The sequence below is a fragment of the Orbicella franksi genome, chromosome 15 (genome assembly GCF_964199315.1).
Source record: "Orbicella franksi chromosome 15, jaOrbFran1.1, whole genome shotgun sequence".
Classification (NCBI taxonomy): domain Eukaryota; kingdom Metazoa; phylum Cnidaria; class Anthozoa; order Scleractinia; family Merulinidae; genus Orbicella; species Orbicella franksi.
Genome location: NC_138159.1, coordinates 10,333,701 through 10,348,052, shown reverse-complemented (window position 1 = coordinate 10,348,052; position 14,352 = coordinate 10,333,701). Strand labels below are relative to the sequence as shown.

Here is a 14,352-nt window from a genome sequence, read left to right as displayed (position 1 = left end):
ATATTTTTGCAGGATCTATTTTAAGTTTCTTGTCAAAAGTAATGGTAAAGTGAGGCAAAAGTAGGCGGCCAAAGATTGGCCAGTAGCCAGCTGCTCAAGCCAGCTACCAGCTTTCACTACCCCTACACTGACAAATGTCCTATGCAGACACATTATTTTTTTGGTTCCCACGGTGACTGTTTATGGGAGATTCACTGTTTTGATAATTTATTATTAGTACATGAACAGAGTCTTCTCTTTATTCCTGAGCATACCTTAACAGCTGATTTTTCTGCTCAATAGAACTCACATATCTTCTGAGTAGTTTTGCTTTCTCTTCACTGTAAAGAATAATATTATATTATTTTTTAAGCTAGGAAATAATGCCTGTTAATGGTACATGTAATCTTAATTCCAACAGATTATATATTTAGTATTTGACATCTGAGGTCTGTAACTGAGAAGAATATACAGCTGCTTAGAGAAAGGTTGTCCTACAAAAGTATAAACACAGAGTTACAAGGTTTTACAGGTAGTGTCAATTTACCAATGATTGGTTGAAGTTCACATGTGTTTCTGTAAAACAGAAGGAAAGTCATGATTGTGTGCATTTGTGTTTTGTCCTTCCTTTGCTCTGAAACACAGCTACCACTTCCAGTAATACCTCTCAGCATTACCACATAAAACTTTATGCCTCAGCTTTCCTCAAAAAACTGTTACATGTATGTGCATATGTTTACTGTGAGACACAATATTCAATTAACAATCACAAAAGCACCCACAACTCTGGCACATAAAAAAATTAAAGATTAACCATGTTCCTTTTTTTGTATTCTTTTGCACAAATGTTTGACAAATACATGTATAGCTGAAGGAGAGTGGAGAGAAGAATCATTTCTGACCTGTACAGGGATGAATCAGTGTGAGCCTCCATAGGTATGAGTCTTTGGAAAATATCTGGCCCAGCCACACTTGGGTCACATGCCTGGAATGGAATGGGCTTGACAAGAGGTGCAGCTGTCAATACAAATAGTACAGTAACTTGCATAATCAGCTGAGAGCTAATCATATTAAGACAATATTGTGATAAATTTAAGCCAGAGTTCATATTGATTTACGTGTATGCTATAGTGCTAGTGTGCATCATCATGTTATGATAATTATACGTTGGACATTTAGACGGCAAGAAAGAAGTGTGAGAGTTTCTAGCTTCTTGAGCTTCTTAACTGGCTATGCTATAAATTTAGCCTGTTGGTCCAGAAAATAATTATTTCCTAGCTTGCACAATCAGACATCCCTCCTCGTATGCTCCATCCTTCCATTACTCAAGGAACATCCCTGATTTGACTGAAAACCTATGAAGTGCCTCTTCATGGTTACTGCACGCACAATTTAAGTAGCTTTTATCTTAATCTACATGTACTAAGCACTGAATTCAGTGGAAAAGCAGATGAATTGACAACAATTTCAATATATGTAGTTCCTTGAAAGTGCACTCACCTTTAATTTCTGGTAAGGTATCAAGTTCTGGTACAACTTCATGGTAAATAAAGTCATTGTCCTTAACTGCACCCTGTAACCTGTGAGTAGCAACAATAAATGTACATCAGAGACACACCTGAGGCTCTAAATTAATTTATGCCAACAAGTTAAGTCTGTCTGAAGGGAAAAGCTGAGTGGCAATAACACAATTGACATGTCCTTTAAGAACAGTGTATGTATCAGAGATTTTAAAAAACCTACAGCAGGCAGCTATTAGCACAGAACAGAACCGAAAAGAACTGACCACAGAGCAGCACTGCAATGAACAGACTAGCAGAGCAGAGTAGAGTTGAGTAGAGTAGAGTAGAGTAGAGTAGAGTAGAGTTGAGCAGAGCAGAGCAGAGCAGAGCAGAGCAGAGCAGAGCAGAGCAGAGCAGAGCAGAGCAGAGCAGAGCAGAGCAGAGCAGAGCAGAGCAGAGCAGAGCAGAGCAGAGCAGAGCAGAGCAGAGCAGAGCAGAGCAGAGCAGAGCAGAGCAGAGCAGAGCAGAGCAGAGCAGAGCAGAGCAGAGCAGAGCAGAGCAGAGCAGAGCAGAGCAAAGCAGAGTAGAGTAGAGTAGAGTACAGCTGAGTAGAGCAGTGTCCAATTTTCCAGAAAACGTTTTTGAGACTCTTTTTGAGAGCAATTTATTGAATAACATTCCTGCCCTTAGACCTACCACTGTACTTTACAGGAGTTTAGAAGGAGGCAGAAGGAGGAAGTTGCTTGGACAGTGTACTTACTTGTTACTCACAACATCAACAAGAAACTGTAACAACTCCAGAGTTTTTTCTGGTTGTCCCTTCAAAAGAATGAAAAATGCAATTCAAACTTTTTATACTAGTTTACCAGTCAGAGTAAATAATATAACAAGTACTGTGAACACAAATCTTCAAATAAATTTACATGTATGTTGCATTGTCAAATTTAAACTAGAAGAACTCATGAAAAAGCTCAAGCTTGGTTTCTATCAAATAAAGTCCATAAACAAAAGCATGTTTACTTAATAAACAATTTTAAAAGGGTATTAGACCTTTATTAATTAACTCTCAAGTACCAGTAGATATACCTGTACCAGTCTGCCAGTTTCAAAGTAGTAAGACATATTTGCGAGATTATTCAACAATCAATATTAACAATGAATGTTGAATAATACACACATGCATAGGCAATACAGTTATCATTACCTTGGATGCCTTCTGTGCCTCTGTTATCTTTTGGGATGCTGCTTTTAGATAAGTAACCTAAAATGAAGAAGTCAACAAATTAATGTTATTCTTCAGTCACATTCAACATCATTAACAAGTACCATGATGATCTTTCATGTTTAAAATTGTTGTTAACAATAAAATTTACGTTGTGATTAATTTTACATTCTAGTTCTATTTTTGGCACATTACAAAACATTTAGTTTTTAAACAACATCCAATAAGTGGCAAACCTGCATTAAGCTATCATTTGGCTATTTCCTGAGAGCGCAGGTTCACTGTAAGATTATTGTTACTCTTGTTGCTATCAATACTGTGTCATTGCAAGGAAGAGTTGTGGAATCTTACATCAGATAAACAATAATAATTATTATAAAATACAGTCTCTTGAGAATCACTGAGCACATTGTCAGTGAAAATTGTTACCTTTTCACCAAACTTCTGCCTTTCATCTGCATTATTTGACATGTATATCTGTAGGGCAAGAGTTAAAAATTATTAAGAACATTATGTAGACTAGAAATTAATTAAAAATTAAAATAGAGCAAAATTTTGCCAGAAAACATTCAGACATTATCACATTCAAAGTTGTTACACCAAATTCTTTGATGAAAGAAAATGGTGTTGTGAACAGTATTTTTGGTTAGTTATTGAGTTTGGCATGGGCATTGTTCAGTCTCTTTTTCATCTTTTGTGTATTACATCATTTAGTTATTATCAAATCATCCACAACAGCAATAAACTACCAGAGCTCTTGTTATCATACATACATATGCAACAGCAAGATATTGACAGCACTTGATCTTTAAATTCTTCGTCCAAATCTATTGAAATAAATAGTGGTATTAGAAAGTGTGCTACTGCTGTATTTCTTTGTCTGGCACTCGGATTCGTCTACCACAAGTGCTTCCTTTCTATAGAACTACTTAATAACTGTTGTGGTTAATGTTGATCCTTAGCACCAAATTAAGCACTGAAATTCCACTTCTCAATTAACTGTTTTTGATATACATAGTACAAGTGTATTTGTCTTGGAAGTCTAATTAATTTACATGTCATGTACATGTACACAAGTATATGCATGGCACAATAAATGAAAGCCACTTGTCATAATGACTGTATTTTACAAATCCACTAAATAATATGAGATTGGTTTCCCAGTTGTTCTTTAGTTTATTTGCTGGTAAAACATGAGGGGTTGAGCAAAGCCTTCAACAGGAAAATGGAAACTTTGAGCTGAAAAATTAAAGATACATGATGTGTACATGTATGTAGTAGAAAGTATAAAAAGAAACTATCAGAAACCTAGAATTAATATGTCTCTCCCAGTTCACCTTAGTTTGTAGTCTCCAAATATAAAACAACAGGGATCCATATTGACATTAAGTTTTTTTCACCATGTTGTCAGCCAGGCAAGTATGCCACATGACATACTTGCCCTGTCCTTACTTGTCCTTACCACTTTTAAGTTGTCTCAGACGACTGAACAACTGCAAATATATGGATCCCCAACTCAATAAGACTACAGTACATGCACTCATTTTCTTTGAACAATAGTGAACTCAGGTGCTCCTTAATGACTGACTGCTTACAAGTAGTCTACACAGTTTTGTAAGCTATAACAAATACATGTACCTAAACTACACATGACTATTGTTAGTAACAGTAATCAGTGTTTCAGCCAGAAAATTTTACTTGAGGGCCAAATTGGCCCCTGAAGTTTGTTTTTAGGGACCAATTTTTTAGGAAAGGGGCCAATAAATTGAAAGCTACAGAAGGAAAAAATGCATCAGGGTATCAAGAAAAATAAAGCAGCTTATTAGGATCTATGATAAAATTTAATAGTAAGTGCTTTTTGAAGCGTTTCTACTCTATAAAGTTTCTTTCGAATCAGATACCAGTATGAAGGATCCGTGCATTACAAGAACACAATCTTTAGGCGTACATGACGTAGTCAATGATCAAGGGTTTGAAATGCATTATAGGGCATTTTTTAACACGGTCAGCCATTTGGAAGTTTTCCGATGTGAGAGAATCAATACAGCAAACAGCACAGCAAAGCAAAAGGACGGATTGGCTTCTTTTCTTATGTTGAATGTTTTAGAATGTTCAATGTTCAATGTTTTCAATATGATTTTCTAGAAGGACATTATGTGTGACAAAATAACCGTTGTTGATCGTCAACACAGAGAAATGTAGTCGCCACTATGGGGACTAAACCTGAATTTTTGGTCTCCAAGGATGAAATGTTAGTTGCATTGGCAACTGATACGGTCGCAATTTCGAGCCCTGGGATGGTTTTTAAAATACTATACCTGTGTTAAGCCTGCAGCCTTGTAAAAAGAAAGGGCCAAATTGGCCCTTTTTCGTTTTTCTGGGGGCCATCTCTGATTCCAACGCAGGATTCCCACAATGGCACAGTCTGGCGGAAACACTGGTAATATTGCACCAGGATAGAGTTGCTGGACCCACAAAAGGTCCTCCCAAAAATCTCTATAAAATGTATGTACCTTGGCTTTCCTTGAACCCATAAATGATGGGCCTTGAGTATCCAAAAACTGCAGAGCCTGTCTATAATAATCATGTACCTGCACGGAAAAGAAAAGAAAATCAAGGTGAAGGGAAAATCTTGTGTAAAGTTCCTGTTTCTTACAGTTTTAAGAAGAGATATTCATTTTCTACACAGTCCACTGTTTTTTGGCAAAGACCTCTTGATCTTTGGTCATCACATTGGGTGCTGATTAGACAAAAGTACCTGATATAGTACATGTACCTGCATACTTATTCTTGCTATGAGTGAATCCTTGCGTGAATCTAAAATTGACTTCTCCAATAAACACTCCTGAGCTTGACCCTACAAAACATAAAAGATATGCAGATTGAACAATGAAAATACAAACTTGTAAGACAATAAATTAAGGCATTAACTAATAGCCTTATAGTCAAATTTCTAACTTAACTTGAAACAAATCTGTAAATAAATGCTCTTCAGGTATTTTTTATGGGGACAACAAACCACTGAATACGCACAGCTCAAAATTAAGTACATGTAGTAAACCACCTTCTCCTGAGAAATTAAATTATTGCAAAGTGAGATAAGATTCTCCATCACTTTCAATTCATTCACACATACCATGCAAATTCAATGTGCAGATTATGATGTTATGAATAAAAATTCGTAAATTGTTGCAAAAAAGTCAGTAAACCAACACCAGAATCTTTGAACTGTACAACTTTACATTCTAGATGCCAACCTGAGACAAACAGGTCATGAGATATTGTTTCCTTGCAAGACAGTCAGTTAAACAATGATTTACTAATTCAGTGAGTGAAATCTTCTGTTGCTCAAGATACAATATTTGTATCTTGAGACATGATCCACATACAGTCATCAAAAAAGGAGAGACAAAAAGAGTGTTTGGCAATTCACTTGGCAGTACTGTGCATGGTACATGTGCATGCAAAAGTACCATCAAAGATGGCTTATCCCCTAAATAAATGTACACCAAAATCAAGAGTGAAGTAATATTTGCAACCAAGTAATAATTGCTTACCAACATCACATTGGTGTACAATTGAAGTAAACCACCAGCCATGTCAAAAAATGCATCACTAGCAAAATTATCCTAGAAATAAAATGGCATTCAATTAACAGTACACATGTAGGTTGGTCAATAAAAACATTCTGATCTTAATGAGGATAACAAACAATCAAAAAGCCACAAGATAAAAGAAATGCTTGTTATAAACAGCTTAGACTTACAATAAAATGTTCAACTTTACAGAAAGAGCCAACCTACAAATTAAACAATAAATTGGCTTCAGGAAATGTTTTATGATTGACCTCTTAAAAGTACACTCAAGTGGTACTAAGAAGAAATTCTGCATTCATTACTTACTACTAACTATTTCCAGTCAGAAAATTTACTAGGCCATGATTAAAATAGAACATAAACATTAAAATAATAGTCATAACAATCAATGATAAATCATCAGCTATTTTCCCTTGCTAGAATCAGTGTAAAGATATGGAACAGTATCCCCATAGAACTCCGTGAGTTGAGGAAGACACCCGTCAAACAAGAAGTGAGTAAAGAATTCTTGCAAATTCTCGAAAACGAGGTGTAAATGTTGACATGCGCTATAGAAATCTCTCACTCCTTAATTAGTAATCATTTTTTAATTAGGTATTTAATTAATACTCGCTCTTTAATTAGTATTAGTAAAGGTCCTTTTCCCATTTCTTTCTTGATTATTACCGTTAACTCACTCTACTGAACTGTGTCAACCATGTTTCGCTAATTAATTTCTATGTGAAGTGAAGTGAAGTGAAAGACTTTATTTAATGAGGGTGACCCGTGACAGTAACTTAAGTTACTGATAAACTTGGGGCCCTCAGCTTAAAATAATTAGAATGCTAAAAATATATTATTTACAATAAAATGCTAAAATACGATATTATTTACAATAAAATACTTAATTAAGTTACTATTAAAAATGGTTACAAATAATAAACTGGACTTACAATTTCAAACATACTACGAATAATAAGAGTTAAAAAATTCCATTAGTTTTCTGAGAGTTAAGAATGGTATTACATAATTTAGCCTTAAACGATTTAACGGACTTCTCTGTTTTTAAAGACCGGGGTAAACTGTTCCAATCTTTAATAGTTCTGACGGCGAAAGTGCGTCCTCCCTCAGAGGCGTTTCTGTGAGAGGAGCATAATAAATTTAAATTACAATTTCTAGTACTTCTCGAATGGACGTCAGAGTTTTTCCTTAAAGATGTGTTCACGTATTCAGGTAAAGTTCTGTTTATCCTTTTGTAGGCCAGTGCACATCGATTTATATAAGCTTCTTTGTAAAAGGGGATCCAGTTTAGCTTATTAAATAAAGTGACAGTTCGACTAGTACGTTGTGCTGCAAGAATAATACGCGCAGCCCGTTTTTGCATACGGAGAACTCTCTCGAGTGCCTCTTTGTTACACGATGTCCATACTGTGCTTGCATATATGAAGAGTGGTTTGATTACTGCGTTATAGTAGATCAATTTTTGATTCTTTTTCAAGTAGCAGCTTATATGGCGTAGAAGACCAATTCGTTTTGAAAGTTTGTTACATAGTTCGTCAACATGTGCTTCATAAGTTAGGTTCTCGTCGATTATCACTCCAAGAAGTTTATGGCTACCAACTTGTTCAATTTCTGCATTTTGCATCCTAGCTTCAAATTTTCCTGCGTCATGGGTTATACGTCTGCACAGACGCTTTCCCGTAGCCAACAATGCTTTGGTTTTCTTGGTACATCATGGGTTATACGTCTGTGCAGACGCTTTCCCGTAGCCAACAACGCTTTGGTTTTCTTGGTATGTCATATGTTTAATTTTGTTTATGTTCTCAAATTTCTTTAATTTCCCTTTTTTTTCTCTTATTCTCTTTTTTAATTTAAGTAGATAATACTCTTAAAGTTAGCTGTAATGGTAGCTTGCCAAGGATGGCTTTGATAGCTGTGAGCTACTGAGGCTTATAAACCTATTATATACCCAGCAATAAAAGCTACTTAGTAATGCTTGAAGATGAGTAAGTCCATTTAGAAAGACCTTAGGACGTCCATACTGCTATATAGTCTGTAGCCAATGTTAAGCCACAAGTGACACTTGGGTAATTTCCCGAACTTCCTAGCGTGCATTCCCAAAAACACGTGTGTTTTGCAAAAACATGATGCGAACGTCAGATTTAGAGCAGTCAAAGTTGTCTTGCTAGTTTTGTTCTGAAATGGAGCACTTTCCTTAGATTCCTTTAGATTTCGACCAGTCACTGGATAAAGGTAATTTGCAGCTCAATTTCATTCTGTTTTTACTGTGCCTTCATAAGATTTGCATGTATTTCATCAAAACAAGCCGACTCTCAAACAGTTCATTTTCTCATCGATTTCTTTGTCATGTATTACTTCCTAGTTTTACACTTCTTTCTGTAGTCTGCTGAGGATATTAAAAGGAAGTTGTAATTCTGCCAGCATTGTGATACTGAATTGCTTGGATCGCATTTGGACCTATTTATCGTGTGAAAGGTCACCAGTAACAAAGTTTTATGGCTTCAACTCCCCCTAAGGGCAAACTACATGTAATCCTTGTCAAGTACTCATTTGTCTTCACAGCCCGCAGGTCAAGACTCCATGAGCTTTGAGATAGCACTGCCTTTTTCTGTTTTTACATGGGGTCCTGGACTCTTTTACAGATTATCCCTTTTTCTTTTTCTTTTATTTATTTCATACTTAATTTTTTTATCTAATTTTTTTAATTTTGGGGGGGAATTTGTTATTCTGTGTTTACATGTAATTATTTTAGAACCATGAATTGTAATTACATGTAGTTACTAAACTATGCCTTAATGTGCATGAAATAGATGTGAATGACAGTAAAATTTTTAAGTAAAGAATAGCCGATAAAATATCATAACAGCCAAATATACAGAAAACCCTATACCTTGAGGTGCTGAAAAATACCAGCTGCAGCTTGGAAATGAGTGCAGGCCACCTTCATTCCCTGCAAAGCAATAACTTGTGATGAAGACATAATCCCTGCTATATCTTATTAACCAAGTGTTAGGACGATTTTTACTGTTGCTGTTACTGGCCAGCCCTCTGAACTAACTTGATAATGTCCTAACAAACAAATTTTAATATTAAATAATAGTTACAGTGCTATAGGTCATATTTACTATACAGAGAACAGTTTTTTAAAGTTTTTTTAATGACATTTTTAATGATTTTTCTATAAAATTGTTGTATTAATAATCAATATCTGGTAACATTGTACCTTGCAACATTTTCAATGCAAATGTTTGTTGCAGAAGCACATGGTGGGTATTCTAACTTCCTTCAAAACACATGCAACACCATCTTTTTAATATTTTTTACGTTGCATTAAAAGTTCCTGGCTGTATACGGTATATACTTATTAAAAATAATTGCACACATTTGAAGTTGCTACTTTCTTGACATTGTTACATTCAGAAGGTTGCAACCTTTAAGATCTGCTAACAAACATGTAACTTTATAGCTTCTTTCAGGGGTTCACTGCTTTTGAGTGGTCAATTTGGCCACATGTCATTGAATAACCACTCTGATAAAAACTACTGTACTGTAACAATATTTACATTTTACATGCAAACAATTTACCTCTTCTGCTGTTCTGTCTTCTTGACAACCAAGCTGGGAGTGCAGGGCAGCTGGAAAGAAAGGTTGTCTGCAGTTTACTTTCAATTATGAGAAATAACATAATTGTTGGTCATTTAAATGTTATTTCAATTTTTGATGAATTGCTCTTCACACTGTGTGGTTACAGGCTTAAAATTAATGTACTGATCATAGGAAACAATCACAGGATTTATGATAACCTACATACTGTAAACACCAATTTGACTCACCTAAATTATGAAGTATTGCTCCTTGTTCAAATTTTATGTCACATAATGATATTGGTTCTTCAGAATAGAGATCAGTCCTTTAGGAACAAGAAAAAACTTTCAACATGCAGCAGTGAATGCAATTAAATCCGCAAGTGTATGTGAATGCAAAGTTTAGTTATAGATAGCTACAGGTGTGGTTTAAACAAAATCTAGTTACTTTTTGTTTAAAATTTTTTAAAATGGTTTCCTTGTTTTTTTTTTTTCTTACTTTTGCTACCATTATGATAACGATAAACAAAGACAAATAAAAATAAAACTGTCCTGAAAATATTTTTAATACAGTAACAAATTATTTAAACCACAACTCTTGGTATTTAGGATTACATGATAAGTCAAATAATTATCACTATTATTGTTGCATTTTGATTGGCTCTTACTTATGGTCAGTTGAAAGACAGACACAGGCACATTTTTTTGTTTTCTATTAAGTAAAACAAATGTAACCCATTTTGCCATGCATCTGTTCAGTAAGTGATGACAAGACATCAAAAAAGGTAAGAATATTAGTGACATACTTGGCTATCACCTTGTGTGCCACCTTTTTGTTCTTACCAAATTTTAATGTCTTCTGTGATCAGCTATTATTACTGAACAGATCATTAAATTGACCAAAAGCCCAGGGTCAAACAGTTTGTTTGTATATCCTACAACTACTGATAGAAACAGACTTTCTGAACTGAACAAATACTTGTTTCCTTGAAATGTACAGCAGATATAATTATATACTGGAACAAGTGATGCCAACTAGCTATCAAGGTATCTCTGTTCCCATACAGGTGGCACCTACTGTAAATCTGATCTGCATGTAAATTACTTTTTATCAATAGTGATAGACTTGTACTTTGTAGAAAACATCTAGACATACCATGTGAACTGCACGCTGACTGCTCCTCCCTCACCCAATGGGAACCTTGACTGAAGGAATTGTAGTTGAGCATAGTATCGCCGAAGAGTGCTGCACCCAGAGTGATCATGTGATGGGCGCTGAGAAGCCTGTCCGAGTTCCAAAAAAAGTTATTCAATAATACAGATACCAGCAAGAACAATTTTAATACAGTTGAACCCTGCTAATTCAAACTCTCAGGGGAAATTAAAAAATAGCTTGAAATAGCAGGAGGTCAAAATAACCCGTTGTAAATGACTGAAGGGTAAATCCAGGGGAAATGGTTTGAGCTCAAAATTATAACAGGGAATCCAAAATAGCCATGTTCAAATTAGTGGGGTCAATTTGTATTTATATGGTAACTCCATAATTTACAAAATGAAACTTTGCAGATGCTTTGACAGCAACAGAGCATACTAGATAGTCTTCATTGTTTTATATGCAGAGTATGGTCAATTAAAAAATACAGCATTGTCAGATTGTCAAGCTTAAGCAACAAGACAAAGAGGTACAGAATGATGTAGTATGGGTTGAAAAAAGAAAGCCATGGAATGTCCTAAATAATTTGTATGTTTTCTTTTCTTTCAAACAAGAGAGATACAAACTAGTGGATGAGGATTTCATATACACTAATGCACATACCAATTAATCGCCAGACTACTTACAGTCTTGTCAACAAGGCTTAACACTTTCATTCAAAAATGCTATTGAAATACTTCTATCCCAAAAGCATATGCTTTCAACCACATGTAGATTTTACATTGTAAACAGAGTTAACTATGCATACTCTGAAAAATCATCATGAGTCACTCTGTTATAGCTGCTTCAGTTTCAGCCATTTATTAAATTCTCTGATGCTATTAAACTGGAGTTACAGAGAACTAATATTTTATTTACAGGTATAATTGCCAACAAATTGAAAATTAGGGCTCATCAGTAATTTTCAACCCTACCAAACTTTGTCAAGCTTTGCCAATATCCTTCAAAAGTGCTGTTATCCAGCCTCAAGAAGGCCAAATTTTGGTCAAACATCAAAACTGGCCACTTGTAAGATCTGTCTGTTAATTTTAAGGAAAATGTTGATTGAGTTGTTTTGCCACAAACAGAAGCTGTTTAATTGAATGTATGTGGACATAAATTTTTTCAGCTAGCAATTTATTTGTTGAACTTCAAGTACAGACACCTTCACCAAAAGGAATATTTTGGAGAGACAAGTTTTGGCTTGATTTCAGATAGGCCCACACAAATTTTGTCAGCCCAGTGCAAATGAACCCTTACACGAGATAAATGTTCAGCACTTCACAAGCATGGGACAAAGGAAAATCTGAGTCCCTGATATGACCTCACTGAGCCATGGAGATTCATGCTGAGCTAGGCCATCTACTGCGTTCAGATACAGCATGTGACACGCATCCTACATAGTGCTACATGTAGGATCCAATCAGCAAATTATATTGAACATTTTCTGTTTGGAGATACATGTATATATTAATGAAACATGGCTATTTTTAAGCTTGGTGTATAATGTGAAAAATGAATTGTTCAATATGTTGTGAACAAGCATGCAACAAACAAAAAAATTTTTAGCCTGTCACAATGCAAGGGGACCACTTGGAACAGAAACAGGAAAAAACAGTCAGGTAGAAGTAGTTTGCATCTAGATCACATGCATTTTATTTGTGTGACAAGGATTTCATTGAGGAGGTATCAATAATATTTCGATCAAATACTTCATGGGAAATGAAATGGCAGGTATATTTTGCAGGGTGCAGGGTATAGGGTGCAGGGTGCAGGTTGAAATTTAATTATAACTAGAAAACCACAGGCACTTAAAAGAAACCTACCAGCGGTAGACTTACTGTGACTGTTACATGACGCTGTTTACAATCGCTCGGAACGGTGGCTTCCATCTAAGTGCCAAACCAGCCAAAGCGATGGGAGGAGAGTATATTCCTATGATTTTAAGCCTGCAATGAATTATTGTTTTTGAAGAAACATCTGAAATATCATGAGAAATATCTGCTGAATTTGGTTTCTTCCCTGTGAGTACCAAAATGAAAGCACACTGAGCTTGTGCTAGTATATTCCGTCGGTTTAAATCTTATATTATTTCATTTCTTTATTTATTTGCTTCATTTGTGATGGCAGTCTTCTGCTGTTGAGGGAAGACCCGACCCAAATCTGGAATCGATGGAAACGTCTGTGGAGCGGCCATCCAGATGGCTTTGAATAGATTTCACTGGTTTCAGCATGTCAATCAATAAGTACTTATGGCAGATCGATCGTGTTTTCCGCTATGTGAAAGACGCAAACTACTTTATGTAAGAATCCCTGACCAGTATATGGGTTATTAATTATTTTTAGTGCCAGCAGTTTTCCAGTTATAATTAAATTTCAACCTGCAACCTGCAACCTGCAAACTATACCTGTCGGAAATGAAACATTACCAAAAAGAAACGAAAAAGAAACTGAAACTGCTGTCACTTGAACAAAGAAGAGCTTTAGCGGAAGTTTTATTCTTTTACAAGGCACTAAATGGCATAATAATTTATTGACATTGATGTTCAACCTTATGTTGAGTACTATTCAGAACATGACCATCCCTGATTCTCTCAGATTTGACTCTGAAAAAGAAATACGCTAGAAATAATGTGCTAAAATTCTCATCTTTTCATAGAATTGTAGATAAATGGAATGAACTGCCATTGGATACTCACTGTGAATCCAATCTGAGAGCTTTGAGGCAAAAGCTTGGAAATTCTTAATGTCATAATTTAATGTGGGAGGGTGAGGGGATTTTTTTCCCTTTTGGTGGTCTGCTTTTATATGGGGTTTTCACTCCGTTACCTTCCATATGGCTTATATTTATTCTTTTTTGTAGTCATTAAACCGTAATAAATAAAAATAACAAACAAAACTTATCTGGATATAACACTATACATGTATGTCTCAAAAGAGCTTCAAAAAATATATTGTTCATTAAGTGATGGACACAGGCTGATAGCAATAATATTATTGCGAAAATGATGTGTGATGAAGTTTTGTTACCAAGGACATTCACTTTAGTTGAAACTTCGACATTTTATTGATAAGCTAATTAATTTGACCAGTATAAAGTGTACCGACACTTTACACAAATATATATTACATCAATCTCTTTGCATTCTAAGATACCCAGCTCATTGAATTTAATCAGAATAAAGACAGAGACGAAAACGTCTCTAAAGACAGGGACGAAAACGAAAACTACCAGAGCGTTTAAAACAACTCATTGGAATGACAGATAAGCACTCAA

At 35.3% G+C, this 14,352-nt stretch overlaps 1 protein-coding gene across 2 annotated transcripts in view; it reads right to left on the bottom strand.

Annotated features, from left to right (window-relative positions):
- LOC145470619 (uncharacterized) overlaps positions 1-14,352 on the bottom strand; it is a 41,126-nt gene that overhangs the window by 26,020 nt on the left and 754 nt on the right. Inside the window, exons 3-17 of one of the 2 annotated variants that reach the window (XM_081454421.1) lie at positions 11,040-11,167; positions 10,133-10,209; positions 9,885-9,934; positions 9,190-9,249; positions 6,470-6,502; positions 6,261-6,332; positions 5,480-5,560; positions 5,217-5,294; positions 3,477-3,530; positions 3,133-3,180; positions 2,686-2,742; positions 2,242-2,300; positions 1,480-1,559; positions 882-996; positions 255-320 (exon numbers count right to left, since the gene is read on the bottom strand). In XM_081454421.1, coding sequence (XP_081310547.1) covers positions 255-320; positions 882-996; positions 1,480-1,559; positions 2,242-2,300; positions 2,686-2,742; positions 3,133-3,180; positions 3,477-3,530; positions 5,217-5,294; positions 5,480-5,560; positions 6,261-6,332; positions 6,470-6,502; positions 9,190-9,249; positions 9,885-9,934; positions 10,133-10,209; positions 11,040-11,167 — 1,058 coding nt within the window. The remainder of the gene's footprint in view (positions 1-254; positions 321-881; positions 997-1,479; positions 1,560-2,241; positions 2,301-2,685; positions 2,743-3,132; positions 3,181-3,476; positions 3,531-5,216; positions 5,295-5,479; positions 5,561-6,260; positions 6,333-6,469; positions 6,503-9,189; positions 9,250-9,884; positions 9,935-10,132; positions 10,210-11,039; positions 11,168-14,352) is intronic. The other variant, XM_081454422.1, reaches the window with a different exon arrangement.